This window comes from Poecilia reticulata, linkage group LG20 (assembly GCF_000633615.1).
Source record: "Poecilia reticulata strain Guanapo linkage group LG20, Guppy_female_1.0+MT, whole genome shotgun sequence".
NCBI lineage: Eukaryota > Metazoa > Chordata > Actinopteri > Cyprinodontiformes > Poeciliidae > Poecilia > Poecilia reticulata.
In genome coordinates, this window is record NC_024350.1 from 8,232,225 (window position 1) to 8,253,150 (window position 20,926).

The window sequence follows — 20,926 nt, forward strand, 5'->3', positions numbered from 1 at the left end:
GACAGGTGTTATGTCATGTTTATGACAGTGTCATGTCAGTCTTATGCACATCCCTTCAAATAAAGTGTTACCAAATAAGGTACAAGCTTTAACCAAAACCTTGTGTTTTTCAAACTCATTTAATGTACTGCACAAAACTGGTACTGAAATTAAAAAGGGACTTGTCCTGACATTCTCACTGTTTTTCCAAAGCGTCACAAAAGCAGAGCTTAGGTTATGTCACAACATTAAACAAATAACAATAATAAATGTATCTAACTTGAATAAAAACATCAACCGTTGCACCTCCAATGGCAAAGTAGCATCTTGTTCCACTTCAGTTGTTTTTTGTAAACTCGCCTGCCTCCCAGCGCAGAGCCATGGCGCTCTTCCGTCTTCCTCCGGTGTAGGCCTCAGGAAACTGAAAGGCAGGTAAAGATTTCCTTCTGTTATTACACAGTTATTACTATCATCTGTCTGCTCTCTCAACTTATTTGACTTCCAGACATCCCACACATGGAAATCAGCATGAGCTGTCTGTTCGAATGCACGACGGTCTGGTGTGTGTTTTGTTTTATTCCCATGAGTGAAACCTTTAGATAACTGTTCCTCTGCTGAAGGTTTATGTGATGCACCACCACTGACGTTGATCTCCTGATGCAGTATTTGCATTGATCTCAGCTACTGTTGTTTTTTTTTTGAGAGCATTCAGGGTCAGCACTCTTAGACAGTCACAGGATTTTAGTCATTTTATTAAGAAATTAACTTGGCTGATATTTGATTCTGCATTGAGTACATTATTTTCCCATTATCACAGAATACTGAATCCCTTTAGATGAAAGTTGGGCGACATCCATTCTTCCCGTCATCATGCCTTCCTCACACCATAGTATCTTGTTTGGGTTACAGTCTGCTGAGACAGGCTTATGATAAGTTTTTCCTCACCATGTTTTTTCATGTGTTTCAAGAGTGTCAGATATGATGCACAGGTTCTTCCTATAGTTTTTCACTGCTTCCAGCATCACCAATCTACGTGTTTCAAAAACTAAATGAAGCATGAATGTAATAAACTGAAAACTTTCAAATAGGAAGGTGTTGTCATGTTATTTTTTTTTTTTACCAGTTAAACAAATTAAACCAACTTTTATGCATCTGGCGTGAGTCCTTTTAGTTTTTCTTCTGATCACTTTGATCTCACAAGCATTAAGGAGAATAGCCCTAACTTTGGATTAATGTGCATCTAATTTTACAGCTAGCAAACAGAGATGACAGAGATTGAATCTGAGTAGAATCAGAATCAGTGTAGCTAAAAGAGAGAGGAGAAGGATGGTTTTCTTCCTTGGAAACTGAACTCACCCTGTGATCACAGGATAAGGCAGAGCGATCCATCCTGTGGGTTGTTTTCATTGGCGATGATGGAGAGGACTTGCATTTAACTGGTACAATACCTATTAATGAGATTACACACATGAATTATGAATAAACATAAAATGTTGCGAGTGATGTAATGTATCGAGTACTTTACTATTTTACCTGAGGTATCAAATGTCAAAGTGTCCATGCGATTTGACAGGCCAGTTTCTGTGCTGAACATGTCTTTACCATACAGTGTTGCCCTTTCCTTTCTGAGCTCTTCCTCCCTCTGCTTCACCATCCTTATCTCTTCATCTACCAGGGAGATTGTGCTTCTTGACCGCAGTTTGAAGAAGGGGTTGTTGAGGAACATTTTTTCCTGGGGCTCTTCACAGGTTTTATTAAGGGAGAACTCAGAGGCACTTCGAATGATCAAATTAGATGTTTCAAGGATGATTAGATTTGAACTGTTTTCCTCAGAGCACCATTCTACAGGCCCAGAAGTTGTGTTGTCGTTGCCACTTTTTGAGCTGAATGTGAAATCATTTCTTGGGTCTACAATTATAACATTGTTGGCAGACACTTCATGCTTTACCGGTTCTTTTGTTGGTGAGGAGGTTATAATAAATGATGGAGTCAGAGGATTACATATGGATCGAGGGATACTTCGTGAAGGAGCACAATCTGTTGATTTTCCCATCCTGGCCAGTCCCCTCTCTCTTTTCAAGTTTTCCTCCCTCTCCATTGAAATACGAATCTCCCTTTCAATCGGTGTTTCAGCATCATCATAGGGGGACCTGTAACTGGAATCATCCAGGCCAGAGTCTTCTGAACAAGGGCTGAATTGGGTGTGAGAATAATCTGTGACCAGGTTTAAACTCTCCAGATCCCGCGCTTTCTTGGGAGTTCTTTCAATATTGCGGACTGGTGTATACATGAAGCTGTGGCTGCTTTGGATGTGTGACTGCTTTGTTACAGGTAAGACAGTCTTATTTTTCATTTGCGCCTCCATTTCTCTCCATTGCTTGCGAGCTAGCTGGAAGTCTACATGTTCTGTACTGACATTTTCACTCTTTGTCTCCTGAATTACACAGAAGTCTTTGGGTAGCTTCTTGATTGTGTCCACATTGGTGTTCTCTTGGAGTTTGGAGTGGTCATGATTAGCATCTCTGTAGCTTTCACTTTCATCTTCAGATATTTTTGACAAACCTTGAAGGCTGAAAGGGCTGTACTTAACCTCTTGAGAGGGCATCGGAGAGGAAGGCACTATCTCAGGTTGTTCCAAAACATCTGGTACTTTTGGAACCTCAAACCTAACCTCTTCAAAGTTGCTGCTCTCCTGATCATTATAGTCTGTCTCCTCAACTTTCTGAATAAAGAGTTCCTGGGCACTCAGCTGAAGACTATCCAAATATGAGTCATCATCTTCTTTATTTATGGAAGAAGAGAAAATTGCTCTCCATTTTTCATCTGTATCACTGTCAGAAGAAGCTGCTGCAATCTCAACTCTCAAACATTCATCTATCTCTTCGGGGTTATGGTAGGACTCATTTGACACATCTGACATCGCCTCTTCTCTTATACACTGCTCTAATGGAGACTCTTCATGAAAAGGTGGTTCAAATAGGATTTCATCTGGCTCTGGGCCTTCATCTGGATATTCTGCTAGATTTTGATAGGGCTCATCATCTAAATTGATATCTCCTGCCTCAGGGTCAAGTTCACCGTACAAATCCAGCTGGGGGTCATTGCCAAGTATAGAGCATTGCTCAAGCTCATTGCCTTGTTCAGATTGAAGGTCTTGTTCGTGGTCAGGGTAATCTGGCATCTCAAAATCATCTTTAGTTTCTTGGTTAGTTTCTTGCTCTGACATGTTCACCAGACCACCATCTTCCTCTGGCTCTGGATGCTGTTCTGATTTTGGCACCGTTTCAGGCTTAACACACTGCTCTGACTCATGTCCCTGATCAGGATCTTGTGTGTCTTGCCTCATACAGCAGGCCTCATTCTCACAAACACTGTCAGCACTGGAAAGGGTATCAGACAGAAATGAGTTGATTGAGTCATTCCTGTTGAGCTCTTCATGCCCTTGCACTAATTTTAATGTGTCTATTTCCTCTTGACAGGGTATCAGGGTGCAAAGACTGCTTTCAGAACAGTTACTGTTAGCCAGACTTGTGCTGCTAGGAACATAAGTTAATGATGAGCTAACTATTGCTTCCTGAGAATCTGATAAATCTGCTGTTAACCCAGTTAGCTCATCACTGGCGCTGCAATCCATTTCATGCACAGGTGAATTAGACACAGCACCCTCCATTTCACAGTCCATCACCAGCTTTGATTGTTCGGCTGTTTCCATGGTGACAGAAATTAAGTTGTGATTCTCAGTTGTGCTGCAAGCCTCTTTCAGTACTTCTTCATCTGAATCTTTATCCACAGAGGTAGCTTTCTGTGTAAAAACAAAGAACAGAAAAGAGAACAGTAAAATTATGAACTTTGTGTCCCTTTAACTGCAAATGCAACAATCAGATTTTTTTCTTCGGTCCGTACCTCAAATGTCTTGTTGCACTTAATGTAATTTTTGGTTTCTTAAATAGTGAAATGAGATGTTTATTTTTTGTCTGTAAATAAGAAACAAACAGCAGATCAAGTTTACAGAATTAAGGAGGCAAATTCCCTATTATTATGTCCTTTGTGGTTTAGTATTTGTCAGCAAGGGCAAACTGTCAGGCAGCAATAGCACCGCCACAGGAACACCACTGGATAGTGTCATACCATTGTGACAATCTGAATTCCAGTCTAACTTTCCTTTAGTTCCCTCTGTGGTGAGTTCATTAATGTGTGTGTTGTGTTCAGGGCTTGGCAGCAGGAGGTTGTGCTTGCTGTTGCTATGCTTTCTGAATGCTTTCCTTTCAGTTCTGTGTAAAAAGAGAGGAAGTTCAGGAAAAGCAGCTAAATTAGATGGTTTGATGTGTGTTCTTATGTAAGGCTGCTGGACTGGGTCAGGCCCCCACACACTCCCAGATAAGTAATTGTCCCTGCAAGATGACAAGCTGTTCTCATCCCTTCTCATTTTTCACAAACACATGCTTGCTTTACTAGATCCTGTGTCAAATGTCACTTATTCACTTCTCTGTCCTGAATGTGACTATACTGTATGTAAACAAGTCATAAATAAATTGACTTGAGGTAGATTTGTCAGTGGTCCAACTTAATTGTAAACACCCATGGGTATTCACATGACCTGTTCAAGCCAGCCAGCCAGCCAGCCAGCCAGCCAGCCAGCCGACAAAGAAGCTGAATGGAGGATAGAGAACCGTGTTCCTCTTTGTATTGAAATCCTGATATTAGCCACTTTTCTTGTAAATAGAACGGCAACTTCTGCACAACAGGGTTAATGCCACGAGGCATATCTAAGTAACTCAGACCTAGTAGATCACCATCCGCCTTGGCTGCCTCTATCTCCATTAACAAATCTCCAAGTTCTCTTAATTTGCGGTGGTCTTTATTAGAGATTTTGGGAAACTCTCCAACCTTTTGAACAAGGAGTTCTCAACCACCTCTGAAGCCCCATAACATTTATTTAGTCTGTCCCAAACTGCCCTGAGTCCGTACTCGGGGTAATTCACATGCACCGTCCTTATACGTCTAGCATGTTCTGCCGAGTCTTTCCCTAGCCATTTTACTAAAAGATCTAGCTGTTTGTTGGCTGAGAGATTTAAATCTCTGATGGCACTCAAAAAKGATGCTCTCCAGGCCCTAAAGCACTCAGGACGGTCATTGAACTGTGTGAGACCAGTGGACACTAACTCGCATCGTGCAATGAATCTAACAAGGTCTGACATATATTTACTTTCTTCCCCTTGACTCATATGTGGACCATTATTTGTGTAACTAGCATTCTGTAACAGAGGCGAGTTGCCAGTTCTGTTTCTATAGTCCATCCTACTGTAGAAAGTGTCTATTGGATTCTCCAAAGAATTTGTGTTTCGCTGAATCTTTGGCATAGATTTTCCATTTAATTTTGACTGTTTCACAAAATGGTTATCGGATCCAACTGTCATGGTTAGATTCTGAGCCTGTGTTGCTATAGTAGGTTCTGATTTTGGCTGCACTGGCAATGCCATTTCTGGTGCATAGATTCTTTTATCAGAGTCATGTATAGGTTCATGTTGGGTTGGTTGCCGGTCTGTATCACATGAATAGGTTTTTATTTTAGGCATGCCAAGAGTGCCTTCACTTTGGATAGCACCCTCTACATATTCCTTTGTGCGTGATTCTGGATCCTCATTTGGAACATTTATTTCACTGAACGTTTCATCATGCTGTTCCACAGCTGACTCCAAAACTTCTGCTTTAGCTTCTGCAGCTGCAGCCTTTTTCTGCGGACAAACTTTATCCAGCAAAGCCTCTAAATGTATTTTTTTGAATCTGTGTTGAGGCCTCAAGCTCTGCTTGTAGTATCCTCAGTATAACCTCTTTCTCAACAAATGCTGCTTCAGCTTTGGCTGCTTCTGCACGTGCCAATGCTGCAGCTACCTTGTTGGCTGCCGAACTTGTAGACTGCTTAGACGAGCCTGAGATGCGTGATCTTGTTTTTTTTTAATATATTTTATTGAATTTTCTCTTTTAGGACATAAATTTACAAACAATCAACTTAACAATATAAACATCACATTCACTCACGCATTCACCATTCAAACCTGCATTTGTTTGATTCCAAAAAGACCCTTTAAATTAGAACAAAAAGAAAAATTAACAACAGTATATAAATAAAAACTGTAAACAAGACATCCATTCAAGACACCCATTATTAAGCTCCGTCTTCAGTACCTATGATCCTCATATATGGCTCCCACAAGTTCTCAAAATCCCGCTGTTTACCCTTGGCAATGTATGTTAGTTTTTCCAGTCCGAGTGAATTTGCAATTTCTTTCTTCCAGAGTCCCATGGCGTGATCTTGTTTTAACAGATCCTGATATGGAGCTTTTCCTTGACATGATGAAGACTAAAGCGCTTTGCTTACTTTTTTATGAACTGGGTCTTTTCCAGTTGACTAGCTCTTCCAATGTAGAAGGTAGTCTGCCAGAAAGTGTTGTTTTACTGTCATGTCCTCAACCTCCATCGCCTTGTTGGAGTCAACATTCAGATAAACTCCTCTCCAAAATGACCACACAGACAAGAGGGCTTACTTACTCTTTACTGAAGCCAGTTGGAGTAGGGTTGGAGAGCGCCATTTATTTCCTGCATAAAGTTAGACAAAAACCAAAAATATACTACACACTTAGATACGACAACTTCCCGTGTGTGTCTCTAACATGAACCTATAGATGCTGGCTCCTCACAGGACAGATTGTTGGTCCTCATAACATGTCATCAGTTGTTAAGATCTTGGTGAGTTAACATAAAATGAGTACATTGATACATTCTCACAAGCTCCTTCAGGGACATGTGCCTGCAACAGACTGAGTGTCATGGTAACCATCAGCAGGCTTGACACTCACTGCAATGCTCAGCTGTCACCTCCTCCCCCTCAACATCTCATCAGCAGACTGCTAAATGTGACGGGAAGCAGGGCTGCACTGAAATGCCAGGAGGAATAATGGAAATCAGCATAAAACACAACAGATAAATTGAAGCTGATGCAACTATTCAATGTATAATTACGAACATCCACTTTCAGCCTGTCCAGCTAATTAAATGAGGATGTAGAGCAACTACTCAGTACAGCAGAGCGACAACAGGAAGTCTTAAAAGACAGAGGATCAGATATAACTCAGGCAAAAGCTGAAGAAAGTAATAACTTTAATGTCTTGTTCTGCTGCATGACTGTTAAGATGAGGTTGTCAGTATTCACCCATTACTTCCTCCTCTGTTTAATCCACTTGAGGGTTGTGGGAGGGCTGGAGCCTATCCCAGCTGTTCCTGGGCAGAAGGCAGGTACGGTCGCCCGTCAGACAACAAGGAACCAACACCACCTCACCTAAGGACAACATGGAGCTAATGACCCTCGCCAGTGTGTGGTTGGTAGGATTATTGCTGGGGAAGACTGGATTGCTGAATAGATAAACTGAAGCAAATACAACTTATGCATGAAATGGACACAAGAATGTGCACAAAGAAATGTGCATGAATTCAAAATTCATCTATATTACTACATATATTTCTCTAGATTTCTTGTTGGACTTAAATATTACAGCTTTGGGAATTATATTTCAGGAATCTAACTAAACAAAGTAATTTTTTCCTCACAGTTTTATAAAGACAGTGGCAGGATCTAAGGAAGCAGCCAAAACAAGACCTGATTTATTTCCGTTATCTGAACTGGGTTCATGATATTGCAACAAACAAGTGATGTGATGTCATTTATGCTGGTTTGAACCATTAGCTGTCCCAAACACTCTTCATCAAGGAAAGGTACTTGTAAGTCACCTATTGTTTTGACTGTTGGAAAAAAAAACACAACATAAATTTCAAATTTCATGAACTGCAAAAGTTTTTTGTTATTAACCTATTTAGCAAAATGTTCCGTTTTCAAGATGTCTTCATAAAAGAGGTAAAGGCAAATTTAATAAATCAATAAGCTGAAAGAACTTAATCTCTTATCAACCAGTGAGAGATCGTCCACATAGTAACAATATCCTGGAACATACTGCTGCACTGGGAGGAGAAATCTCTGAACCAAAATTTAACATATACACACACATGTATTTTACAGAAATGTTATCAAGCCTTCATGCATGAATCATGATCCTTTATGTCAAGATTGTATTTTCCAAATGATTTTGATTTTCTCAAGGTATAAAAGTTGGGAAAAATTATTGTAAAAAGAAAAGTTTGATTTTTTTCTAGGTGATCAGTTGTAAATTCTTCTAAATACGAATGTGTTATTTGGAAAATACATCAATAGTAGTAGTCTTTAGGGGTTACTACATTTTTTTTTACCTACAAGCGTCTTCTACAATAGAATTAGGAACTGGATAATGCTTTTTAATTTTTCTGCCATTTTTGATTTAACAAACATTTTCTTGCTATTGCAGAAATGCAAGAAAATGCAGTGTATAGTATGATGCACTAGAGTCCACTTCAGTAGTCTATGTGCATTTATAACATAAAAATCCACAAGAAACACAAGAAAATGGCTTTTAGATACTGTAGCTGTCCAATGCAGTGACCTCTATGCATCAATAGTTAGTTTATTTTATTGAGTCTGTTTATTTTCCATAAAGATGTTTATGAAAAATATAAAATACTTTGATTGTGTTAGAAAAGCATCCAAAGAACAGCAATATCATGCTTCTCCTAACCCCTTTTATCAAAGCACTGAAATTATACATAAAGTATTTCCCAGCATAAATAAGCATTATTTTTTTAAATTATGTTGCTCACTGTGGGGGCTGCCAGAACTTGTTTTGTCTTCAAAGACACCACGAGTGCAAAATCACAATAACTCTGTCATTATAATGACTACACTCACCACCCACATGCACATAAACCTATACACCCACGCACACACACACACACACGCACACACACACACACACACACACACGCACGCACGCACGCACGCACGCACGCACGCACGCACGCACATAGCCAGACCTGCACAGAAAGCAGAGGCATGCTCTGACTCTGCTCCTGTCTGTTCCTTCATCTCAGAGTGGAACGCTCCAACAGATCAAGATCGTGTGTAACTGCTGGATGTTTGTGCTCCTGTGTTATAAGGACTGATTGCACTTTCACAGTGTTTCTCAACCTTTTTTGGCCCAGCGCCCCCCTAGCCTTAATCCAGGTCCCTCACCGCCCCCCAACAAAGAATTTGTAGGCTACTTTGCACTGACTATTATTTTATTAATATTACTATCACTATTAGATGTTTTGATTTTTATGCTTGTTTCTGTATTTGTCATCAAAAAATAATTTCCCAGAGAACAAAAAAGCCATGGGAATAGAAATTATTTTCACAGGTGTCTATGAAAATGCAATGAACATTCAACTTAAAACCGGTAGGCCTAACAGCAGCCAATAAGAGTGGAAAAAAATATTCTTGTTCTGTGCCATTTTCTAGTTGTTAAATCTTGCACAAAATGACCAGATAAAAAATGTACAGCAATGCCAGTTTAAACTTTGATCTATTTGGAAAACGACAGAGCTCTGGAACATTAAAACATGGATAGAACTGTAACTACCATTAATCATAGCTCTTCTTCTCTTCAGTGTTTCTGCCGTGAAGCGGGCGCTGTACCGGTCCGTCGTGGTGAAGAGAGACCTGAGTCATAAAGCGAAGCTCTCGATTTACCGATCGATCTACGTTCCCACCCTCATCTATGGACATGAGCTTTGGGTCATGACTGAAAGAACGAGATCACGGATACAAGCGGCCGAAATGGGTTTCCTCCGCAGGGTGGCTGGGCTCTCCCTTAGATATAGGGTGAGAAGCACGGTCATCCAGGAGGGACTCAGAGTAGAGCCGCTGCTCCTCCACGTCAAGAGGAGCCAGTTGAGGTGGCTTAGGCATCTGGTTAGGATGCCTCCTGGACGCCTTCCTGGTGAGGTGTTTCGGGCACCTCCCACCGGGAGGAGGCCTCGGGGAAGACCCAGGACACGCTGGAGGGACTATGTCTCTCAGCTGGCCTGGGAACGCCTTGGGGTTTCACCAGAGGAGCTGGAAGAAGTGGCTGGGGAGAGGGAAGTCTGGGCCTCCCTTCTGAAGCTGCTGCCCCCGCGACCCGACCCCGGATAAGCAGCAGAAAATGGATGGATGGATGAGTACCAGATGTGATCTCAACAAACCCATGGCACTTTAACAATATTATTTTACCTTTTATCTATAAATAGTGTCAGTTTATTCTTGCCATACAGTCCTCTGCATTATGTATTGCTCGAAAGGTCTTGCCGTACCAGTTTATTCCTCTGTATTTACTTTAGTTTCTTAGTTTATTCTTGCATTTTGTTCTTCATTCATTTCCATTTAGTTTCATTTGATTCGTATTATCCTYTCTTGGTTTATTGCTATGTTCACTTTAGTTTATTTCCTGTTGCTAGATTTATTTTATCGTTTATTGACCATCAGTAATCTTCACTCATCACCTGCTGCGCCGTCTAATCGTCATGTGTTTCACATCATGTGTTGATTTTTCACTGCTCAGCGTCGGATTCTCTGTTTTTATGCCATAATTCACATCTAGTTCGTTGCTCTGTTTTATGCTCCACTTCTCCCGTTTCAGAGTTTTGCACAATGTGCGCAGCGGTTTTTTTTTTTTTTTAAACCCCTAAGGTGCAGGGCGGTCGGGAAGTGTATCGATGGGGAAAAGGCAGACTGACCAAAACTTTTTAAAACAACATAAACAATTACGGTATTCTGATTATTGAAATTTAAAAGTGCTGTGGTACCGTTGTTCTGTCACACCCGTTTCATACCAGACCATTTACAGCACCGGTGTTAACGCGATAAAATGAACGCTCTCTATGGTGTTATCACCTATGGAGGGATTTCTTTATTTAAATGGGTTCATTTTTCTGATGGATGCAAAGTCAAGGTATCGTGATTTTAGTAATTACATGTTTATAAGAGAGATTTTCTGTTGTCCTTCCATGGAAGCGGGCAGCTTTCAAATGGAAATAAAACACTTTTTATATAAGTAGCTGCTTATATAACATGATCACAGAACTGCCAAAACATATGTACAAATATACCAGACAAATTGAATCACAGCACCGTCATCAGCCGGTGTAGCGTTAAACTGATGCGGTGAAGCTACCAGTTGCAGGAGCATAGCTGCGCCAAAAAGCTACAAACACTGAATTAGAAGAAGAAGAAGAAGAAGAGCTGCCATCGATACAGTTGCAGCCAAGCATGATTTAATGTTACACAATAGTTTTACCAAGTTGCTCAAAGTCTAAACTTGTATTGTTCTGCATATAAAGTGTAAAGTTTACCTTCAACCAAACGCCCCCCAAAGGAATCCCAGCGCCCCCTGCTGTCCTCTGAACGCCCCCCAGGGGGCGGTACCGCCCACGTTGAGAACTGCTACACTATCACAATACACAAACATGCACCTAATGGCAGCAAAAAGCATGAATAAAGACAGTTTGGAGGCAAGTTTTTTTTTAAAAAAAGTTCTACAGTTAGAAAAACAAAAACCCCTCTTTTGTTATATTCACTATGACTGAACTAATTGTCTGCACTAGGCTGCACTATGTAAGGTGGGCAGTGATATAAAAGGCTGAATGTCTGGGTGTTAATCAGTGGAGTAGACTTTCAGAACCCTGGACAGCAACAAAATGATCATTGAACTGATGAAACATTTTAAAATCAAAATCTGCCCTAAAACACACACACAAAAATACATCAGAGATGCCGTCTAAAAGCAGAATATGAAATCTGGATGAATCTGGATGAATAGTATGAAGCATTCACACACAATGTGTGGAGAATATCTATGTAACCATGGCAAGGACTTTCTAATGGCATCTAATGATCGGACAATTTGAGCCTTTAGTATTGATTGCTTTATCAGCTGATTACCTTTAGCAAGTATTTTTTGTTTTTTTATCAGCAACAATGTATCTTACCCCATATGAGAATTGTGATAGGCCGTAATGATCCATGGAGACACACTGACACTGCACATAATCGACACACAGCCTAGTCTCAGTCCGTGCACATCCACTCAAATCACATGACGCGATTCCCGTTTTAGCAGGTGAAGCCGACAATGCTGAATACACTGAGGCACTACCAAAAAAAATTCTGCTCAAGTTCTGAATGACAGTGTTTGTGTGTGTTTGTTTTAATGAACCTACCTGAGCCAAAGTGGTGGGCTAATGCAAAAGGATCTGCTCTGTTTCTAAGTGCCGCCGTGCACTGACAGCTCTGACTGGAAGCTGCTGCCTCTGATTGGACGGCTGCTGAAGGGGAGGCAATGCACAGGAGGCAGCCAATACTGGGGCTTTCTCTGATAAACATACACTGAAGAGGAGGAGAGCTAACCTTGTACTCAATGCCATAGCTCACTCAGTTAAATCACCTGCTCACACTTCTCTGCAAATGAGTTGGGAAGTGATGGAAAATTACAGGATGTTTGTGCAATTTGTTACAAATGTACTTAAATTGCTTGATTTGCCTTTAAGATCTTCACTTTATTTTCAAACGTGTAAGAAAATTACTTAGAAGGAATAGTCTGAAACTAATTTAGCAAAAGGAAAATCATTGCGGGTATGCAGTGCTGTATCAAACTATTCTCCCCACAAACTGGATTTGTTACTTTTACTGTTTTCTCCTCCGTTTGTTCAATGAGAGCATCAATAGATATCAATGAATTTTAAGATACGATTCATTCTAGTTACTGTGTGCGGTGTTGTGACACAATACACACTTTTTATGTGACTGATGTCCTAAAGAAATTAATTTTCCATGGGTGTGCATTTGTGTGTGTGAGGTATGGCAGTTAAGGTAACTGCCATACAGTTACCTTAAAAACAAGTAATAGGTCTTATAATCACCTTTATCATTATCACAACAGCCACATAAAATATCAAAGTAAGACTCCATAATGTCCACCTCTAAAAACATAAACATAACCTGAATAAACACAAAAATAATGATTTCATTTATTGTGGGTACGGGGATTACTGATGGGCCTTTACTTACATGCAAAGCTGATCTGATATTGTCTTATCCATCTTCCTCAACAAAGGTTTAAATATCAGCCACGGGGAATTAGTCAGGACAGCCTGAAAGTCCTTTTATTAACTGGACGTATTTAATCAGGCATGAGCCACAGCGGAGGAGGTGTGATCATTTTTTACCATTTTCCCCATCCTAATAGTAAAGAAATGAAATAATTTTGTCATAAAATGAAACATCAAACTCTCAGTACTTCCATCTGCCTCGTGATGGAGCTATTTCAGAGTAAATTCTTCTGCATCAAGGGATGAAGCGTGAACAAACAAACAAATGAACTTTAGAATCAGTAGAATGTTTTTCTTCTTCCTGTACATGGGTTGGATTAGAAACAAAATGCTAAAAAAATATCACCAACATGTTTTTATCCTGCAGAAAAGCAACTTTATTGAGGTTGATAAAGAGATTATTTCTGACAACATTTTTACCACTATAGATTTTGACATCAGTTAGAATCAGGAGCTTCTGTATTCACTGAGTTTTGTCATGTCGGCTTCACCATCCAACATTTTCATTTAAAACACAAATAAACCACTTATCACTGTGACCAAGAACCAGAAAGAACCCATAGCAGAATCTGAACATTAGTTAGAAAGCATCTTATTAATAAGCAGTGGCCTACTATAAATACACTTAGACCAGGTAAGCACCAGCTGGTTAAAAATGACTCCAGTTGACACTTTGTGTTATTGCCACCTCCTGGCAAAGATCTGTCATTACATAATCTTAAAATATCCAACACAGTTTGCATCTATAATTAAATAATTCCAATAAAAGAAAAAGAAGCCTAGCAGAACTCTGTCTCATCTTGTTGTTGAGCAGAGCTGCTGCGGTCTGATGCAGCCTGAGTCTGCAGGCTGCGCCTCACCCTGGCCCTGTGTGGAGTGGCTGCCTTTCCCTGGCTTGTGGATGAATGTTGGCTTGTGGAGCTCCAGATCCCTGCACTGTGTGTAGCTGTCTCCAGCTGGCTGTCCTCCTCCAGCAGCCCTGGCTAGCCCCACTTTGGGTTGGAAGATTTTACTGGTGCATCCTTCTGGGTGGTAAGACAGAAGTTCTTCTCTGTAGTGCAAATCATCAAGACACTTGTGGTGATCATTGTAATCCTCTTCACCATCACTATGGTCGCCTATGGTCACTAGCTCAGCTTCAATGTCTTCCTCCTCTTCATCTAGAGCATTTTCATAGCCGATGAAAATCATTGTGACTGGTTCCTCCTCTTCCTCCTCTGGCAGTGTGTTGAAGAGCTTCACAGTGTTTTCTGTGGCTAGGTGGATGTGGAAGTCACTCCGTGTCTCATCAGCTGTGGTTGAGTCTCTGATGACTTTGGGTAGAAGTCGATCTAACCCCCAGTGAATCAGCTGGGTTGCAGGCATTACGTCAGACCTCACAGTAAGTGGCACTTGACCACCCAGCTCTGCACTGGTGGTGTCTGCCTGGCTGCGGGGTAATCCTGATGAGGTTTTGGCACCAGGGTCTGACCATCCTGTTAGATTCATGTTATTTTTGAATTGTCCTGCAGTGTCACAACAGCGCCGCTTTGCTTCCTCATCAGGCTGGAAGGCACCTGAAGTGAAGTGCTGGTGAGGTTTAGGTGGAGGTAACTGCTCTTGTAGGTCTTGAATAAAAGCAGATTTTTCTTTATGCATTTGACTTGGTGCCCTTGGTGTTGCTGGCCTGCCGTTTCCTGTGTATGGCACAGAGAACACCGGATGATGGGACTGAACCTCAGCAGGCACTGTTTGGTCTGTGGCCTGATGCAGAAGCTCTTCCACTTCAGTACTGGACATCTCTCCCAGCGCGCCATCAGGGACTGTGTCCTCCATCAGCTGCAGCGAGTACACAGACTTGCGTCCATCATCGTATACCTTTAACCCTCTCTCGTGAATGCTGTCTGGGTTTAAAATCGCTGAAGAAACCACCTGATTTCTGCCCGTTCTGTTATTATGTTCTACACAGATTTGAATTGCAAAGGTTGCTGAAACAGAGAAAAAGACGTTCATACAGTGAGGACAGAAACATTACAGAGTTATAGTGAATAAAATGAAGTTGACATAGTTTATTGGTTTCTTAGATGAAGCAATAACATAATTTTCTTTTTCTTCTACCCAACAGAATATACAGGATCTGTTACTGGATTATAAACAACCAGATTAATGACTCTTCACATGATTCTGTGTTTATTTACTACTTTCTCATTAGTGTTTCTATGATGAATATATGACTTCTTATTCTTGTGTTTTTATGACATAAAGCTCTTTGAACTGCCTTGTTGCTGGAATGTGCAAATCAACATGATTTATTGGTTTTGTTCATACATTGATGCATAAAAAACGTTGACACTCTGTAGAACAAGCATAAGACACATTAGCTAGAATGCAGCTTGTGGTTTTTATTTAGTAACTATATTTATACGTTTTTTCACTAGGTAAACAATGAGTTGATCCACTCTTCTGAAAGACTCAGATCATGATTTACAAAACATTGTGCTGTGTTTTACTGCTTTAATATTTGCCACCAGATTCTGCATCTGTTATTTGTGCCTCTCCAGTTTCCACCTGAATATTCTGCCAGTAGTGGGATTATTTTGCTAAACTGAAAAAATCTTTAAGCGTGTCCAGTGACTGGTGCATCAGACCTTGTTTTGTTTCAGCAATGTTGGCTTCTTTAACTCCAGGGATTTCTGCTTTGCTTTGAGGAAATAACAACGGGATGTTTTGGGTTTTGAGAGGAGAATATGACACATCTGAAAACAAAAGAAAAATTTGTCAAATTATACACGTTAAAAGTGAAAGCCTCATTTCAGATTGATCAAAATGGCTTTAATAACATGGTTTCATAATGTTAACAATATCGCACTCATGTTCATGTTTTTAAGTCCATTATACTATCTTCTGTGTTCACTGATCCCCTCGCTAAAGTTGTGTAAAAGGCCTCAGATAGGGTTGCCACCTTTCAGAAATCCAAAAGGGACGCCCACCACGGCGCGTCGTCCTACTCTCACGGGGTGGCATGTCTGCTACAGTGATAGACAATATTTTATGGCAGTGATTTTTCTCTTTAAAAAGTGATCCATAGAGCAATTGTTCATGCATAGAGGTCAGTTAGAGTATCCTAAAATTGTACTAAAAATAATAGTAATATACTTTAAATATGTTTAATTAAGCAAGTGTAAAAAGAATTTGGTAAACCAATGAGTAACTGATCATAACACCTGATTTAATATTCAAAATGTGTCCTCAGACAACTAAAAGTATAAAAGTTATGTGAACATTCTGATATTTTACAGAGTATTACCAAAATACTAGTTATATATATAATAGTTAGGTTTGGAGGCTGGTTCTAGACCAGATCTACCACAGGGACCAGAGTAGACAGTGTTTTTTCTTGGCAACACTTGAAAAAGAATGAAACAAACAAACAAACAAAAAAAAAAACAGAGCAATATTTCATCATTTGATATAATAAGTGAGCCAAAGAGCCAGTTGTGTCTCCAGGGATTCAGTTTGCAGATCCCTGGCAGATGGAAAGTATGATACTATCACCATACAGCAGCTAAAAGCGTCGCACTATAATTTTTAATTCATTGTTAAAGTAAAATTGTGAAGGTTAAAAAATAAATCCACCACTGAGTATCAACATAAGACATTTATTTAGTATAACTTCTTTGGTACCCTGTTGGCCCCCGTCTAGAACCACCCATGGGCTGCAGGTCTGTGCCTGGTACATAAATGAGCACTGAACACTGAATTCATAAAATATATCAGAAAGCCCTAACAAACCTTTTAAAGTAGGAAGTATTTATGCATTTACTGTTAATCTAATGTATGATTTGTTCTTTAAATGATCATTTGTATTATTTTTAGCTGATATACATTAAATAAGCAAATAATCAAAGCAATATAGTCGACTAAAAGCACAATAAGAAACTTAATCATAGCAAAATGTTACCATATCAGGTTCTGCTGTGTTCCTCTCCTGATCTATTCTGTCTAGTATCGCACTGCGCCATGGTGAATACATTTTTTTTTTTTGCCTGTGTTCATCCTCACTGACATAATTCAGCCTGGGATTTGCGTCTTCCTTCTCACGTCTGTATCTTTATGAGAGGTTTTGCTTCTAAGGACGGTGGAGAATCGGGTCGAGGATGTTTTAAAAAGAGGCGGGTGGATAGCACCTCACCGCGGCTGCGTAGTGTCCGTCTCTAGGCAACCGTGACAACAGCGTCGGTCCGTAGCGTTCTGGGGTCCTTTAGCTCACGCAACGAGAATTTAGCTGACCTTAATATTTCCTGTGTTTTATTTTGGTCATTATTGTTACACTTAGTGTTGATATGTGTGTGATAGGCATGTTTATCGGACATTTAAAGAAATACGGAACAAATCGCGTCCCGTATGGGTTCAATACTGGCCGCAACATTTAACAGCCAAATACGGGACGATTCCTTATTTTAAGGGACGGGTGGCAACACTAGCAGAGTTGGTTTGGATTTTGGAAGCGAGCTTCTGTATAGTTATTCTCAATAGTTTCCTTACATGCTGTGTGACCAGGAGCTTGTTGGAAAATAAGGTAGATTTGTTTCGGTGGTAGAAGCCTAATAGATGGACAGATAGATCCGTCATGTAAACATCCATATTAACTCCAATATTAGTAATTTTCCAGCAAATTTCTCATAAAAATATGGTAGTCCTGATTTCAAATAAATGATCTTGCACTGTTAATATAATCATAGTAAAGTTATAAAGCAGGGAAAGACATTAGGAAACACACTTAAGAAAAATATTAAGATTTTATTTTTGCCTGTCCACAGATTGTTTATATGCGCCGAATTAATATAACATTAATTGATCAGAACCTGAAGAGCTCACTGCCTTAGAGACATCCCAGCTTTTATACAAGAGACTTTCTCATGTGAAATAAGTTCAGCATGTATCAGTACCCTCAATCCATAGCGTCTCAGGAAAGAACCAATTACTGTTTTATGATTACTGTGCTATAAACAGAAAAGGTGCTTTGTGTTTGGATGAAACATATTAAGAAGGGAGAGTTGTATATTTGAGATTTTTCTTTTTTTTTCTACGTAAATCAACATTTTGTTTTCTGGTGAAGAAAACCTAGATGCACTTTGGTCAGAACTGGATGATACAATTGCTGGCTAATGAACCTAAGCTGAAACTGCAACAATAAATATGTTCCAATTTTTTTCTTAGTACAGCTCTGACATTTGTTTTCGGATGGTTCCAATGTCTGATAATATTAAATTTAGCAATAAATATAAAAATATTTATTGCTATCAGTGGTTGATAAGAGTTGAAAATGATGGGGCTAAAACGACGAGCTTACCCTGAAACAGCAAATATATTCATCAAAATATGAAAAGGTCATGTTGGTAATAATAGATGATCACAATGATACATCTTATTGCTTGTCACAAAAATCTTTGTGATCCAAAATTAATCTATGTAAGATATTATAGTTGCACAATAAGTCTCCTAAACATATTCTGAGTTGAATTTGAAATAAATCATAACAAGCTAAAAGAGTGAAATTTTTTTTTACCTGGCTGGAACTCTGCGTTTAAGTCCTACACATGAAGACAGAGAAGTTGTGAGTGAAAATTTAAAGGTGAGAAGCCAGTTATTCACTGTGAAGCAGAATACAGCATTCCATAAACATTTAATCTAGAAGAAGTTAACGCGTTAGTGAGTCTGAGGGACCCTGAGTAGAATCAAAGCCAAGTCATGCATATCAGAACTGTGTGAGTAATCCATTTACCTGGAAGTTGAATGTGTGAGGAATCCTCTCAGCAGACGAAACACGACCATGCAGTCAGTTCATCCCGTTAGAAATGAGCAGAGATTAGAGGAGGAGCCACAGGCGGGAAGCAGAAAGTGGTCAGATTTAAGCTTTATGATAGGCAGCTCCAAATGTTCAGCATGAACATTTGGAGCATGAACATTTGGAGCCCAATTTAGGGCTCCAAATGTGAGCCCATGTGAGCCCAATTTAGGCTACATTTACACAGCAGGAAATTGTAATTCAAATCCCAGTTTTTTGCCCATATATGACCTATGCGCAATGTTTTCAAAGCAGTCTGAATGGCCCAAATCCGATCTTTTCACCCCAAAAATATTGCCTTCTCTACAGCTGTTGCCGTTACTGCTCCAGAAGAGGCCATTGCTTTCGGTTGTGCTTTTTTAAAAAAATAAATAAGAAGTGCTACACTAGGAAGATGTGAAAGAAGCCTTTGTAATAGAGCTGACACTAAAACACAAACATAAAACATGAAACATTCTTTTTGGAAATCATAAACAAAAATACCAACAATGCTCGTTCCTTTATCTGCAACAGTTAACAGGCTCATAATCCCTTCTTTGACTGTTCCACCTGAACTCCACTCTGACACAGCCTGTAGTGAATTTGCAAACTTCTTTGCAGAGAAAATAAAAAAAATTGAAGGGTTAATTTGCACATAAATACCAAATCAAATATTAATGCTGTGCTCAAACATAACAAATGTAGAAAATTGTTAAATTTCACCATTAGCCACCTGGGCTTAGCAGAAATTCTAAATCAGCTAAGCCCAGGTGGCTGCTGTCTTGGTGTCGTACTCACAACTTTCCTTAAGTTCAGTAGGTCATTACAAATGATCTGATCCAAATAGTAAACTCATTGCTCCATCAGGTGTCACCCCCCCGAGGCTTTAAAAATATTACTTATCAAACCAATAATAAAAAAGAACAATCTGGACAAATCACCACAGCAGAACTACAGGCCGATCTCCAACTTTCATCAGCAAAATTATTAAATTAGCTGTTTCGACAGTTAAATAGCTTCCTAAAGATGACCAACCACTTTGATGTCTTTCAGTGTGGTTTCCATGGTTACCACAGTTCTAACACCCTCATTAAAGTGCTCAATGACATCTATATAAATATGGGCTGTTGAAGAATCACAGCGGTGGTTCTGTTGGACCTCAGTGTTGATCATGACATATGTGTCAGTAATAGATGTTGGTACCAATGATTGGACAGTTGAGTGTGTTTTTATGCTCCTTTAATCTGGAACAAACTTCCAGAAAACTATAAAAACAGCTGAAACGCTGAGCTCCTTTAAATCAAGGCTAAAATCCCACCTATTTAGAGCCAATTTTGATTCATTTGGGACATTTATATGCATTTGTTTATTCTTGGATATGTTGATGATGGGATTTGACAAAATATAATGATGTCTACTATAGCAGTTTCATATTGGTCACTGTGTTATGTTTTTATCATGTACTGCACTTTGTACTGCCTTGTTGTTGAAATGTGCTTCACAAATAAACTTGATTTGAGTTGACTTTTGAAAATGTATTATTGATCTGATGTAATATTCTAATCTTTTTCATTTGCTGTAAGAAGAAAACCATCATAAATAACAGAAATGAAAGGATCAAAAACATCAGTTAATATGTAGTTAATCTACATGATATGCTTATGTTGGTGATGGATGTATTGAAATAAATTTGCTTTTCAGTGATATTCTAATTTATTAAATGTAACTGTTAGAGATGTGCCGATCAGGTTTTTTCCTGCCGATACCGATACAGATCACCCATGAGGGCAGATCACCGATACCGATCACAGATACCGATCACATAATATATACAGTGGGGCAAAAAAGTATTTAGTCAGCCACCAATTGTGCAAGTTCTCCCACTTAAAAAGATGAGAGAGGCCTGTAATTTTCATCATAGATGTACCTGAACTATGAGAGACAAAAAGAGAAAAAAAATCCAGAAAATCACATTTTCTGATTTTTAAAGAATTTATTAGCAATATATGGTGGAAAATAAGTATTTGGTCAGCTACAAACAAGCAAGATTTCAGGCTCTCACAGCCGTGTAACTTCTTCTGTAAGAGGCTCCTC

General features: G+C 39.5%; 1 protein-coding gene across 4 annotated transcripts in view; it reads right to left on the minus strand.

Annotated features, from left to right (window-relative positions):
- palmdb (palmdelphin b) overlaps positions 1 to 20,926 on the minus strand; it is a 37,303-nt gene continuing 16,377 nt past the window's right edge. For 2 of the 4 annotated variants that reach the window (XM_008438536.2, XM_008438537.2), the window contains exons 6-8: positions 1,513 to 3,781; positions 1,336 to 1,427; positions 1 to 400 (exon numbers count right to left, since the gene is read on the minus strand). In XM_008438536.2, coding sequence (XP_008436758.2) covers positions 317 to 400; positions 1,336 to 1,427; positions 1,513 to 3,781 — 2,445 coding nt within the window. In that variant the 3' untranslated portion in view covers positions 1 to 316. Of the gene's footprint in view, positions 401 to 1,335; positions 1,428 to 1,512; positions 3,782 to 12,138; positions 12,244 to 13,379; positions 14,994 to 15,653; positions 15,762 to 18,574; positions 18,600 to 20,926 lie in introns of those variants that run through there. The other 2 variants (XM_008438539.2, XM_008438543.2) reach the window with 2 other exon arrangements.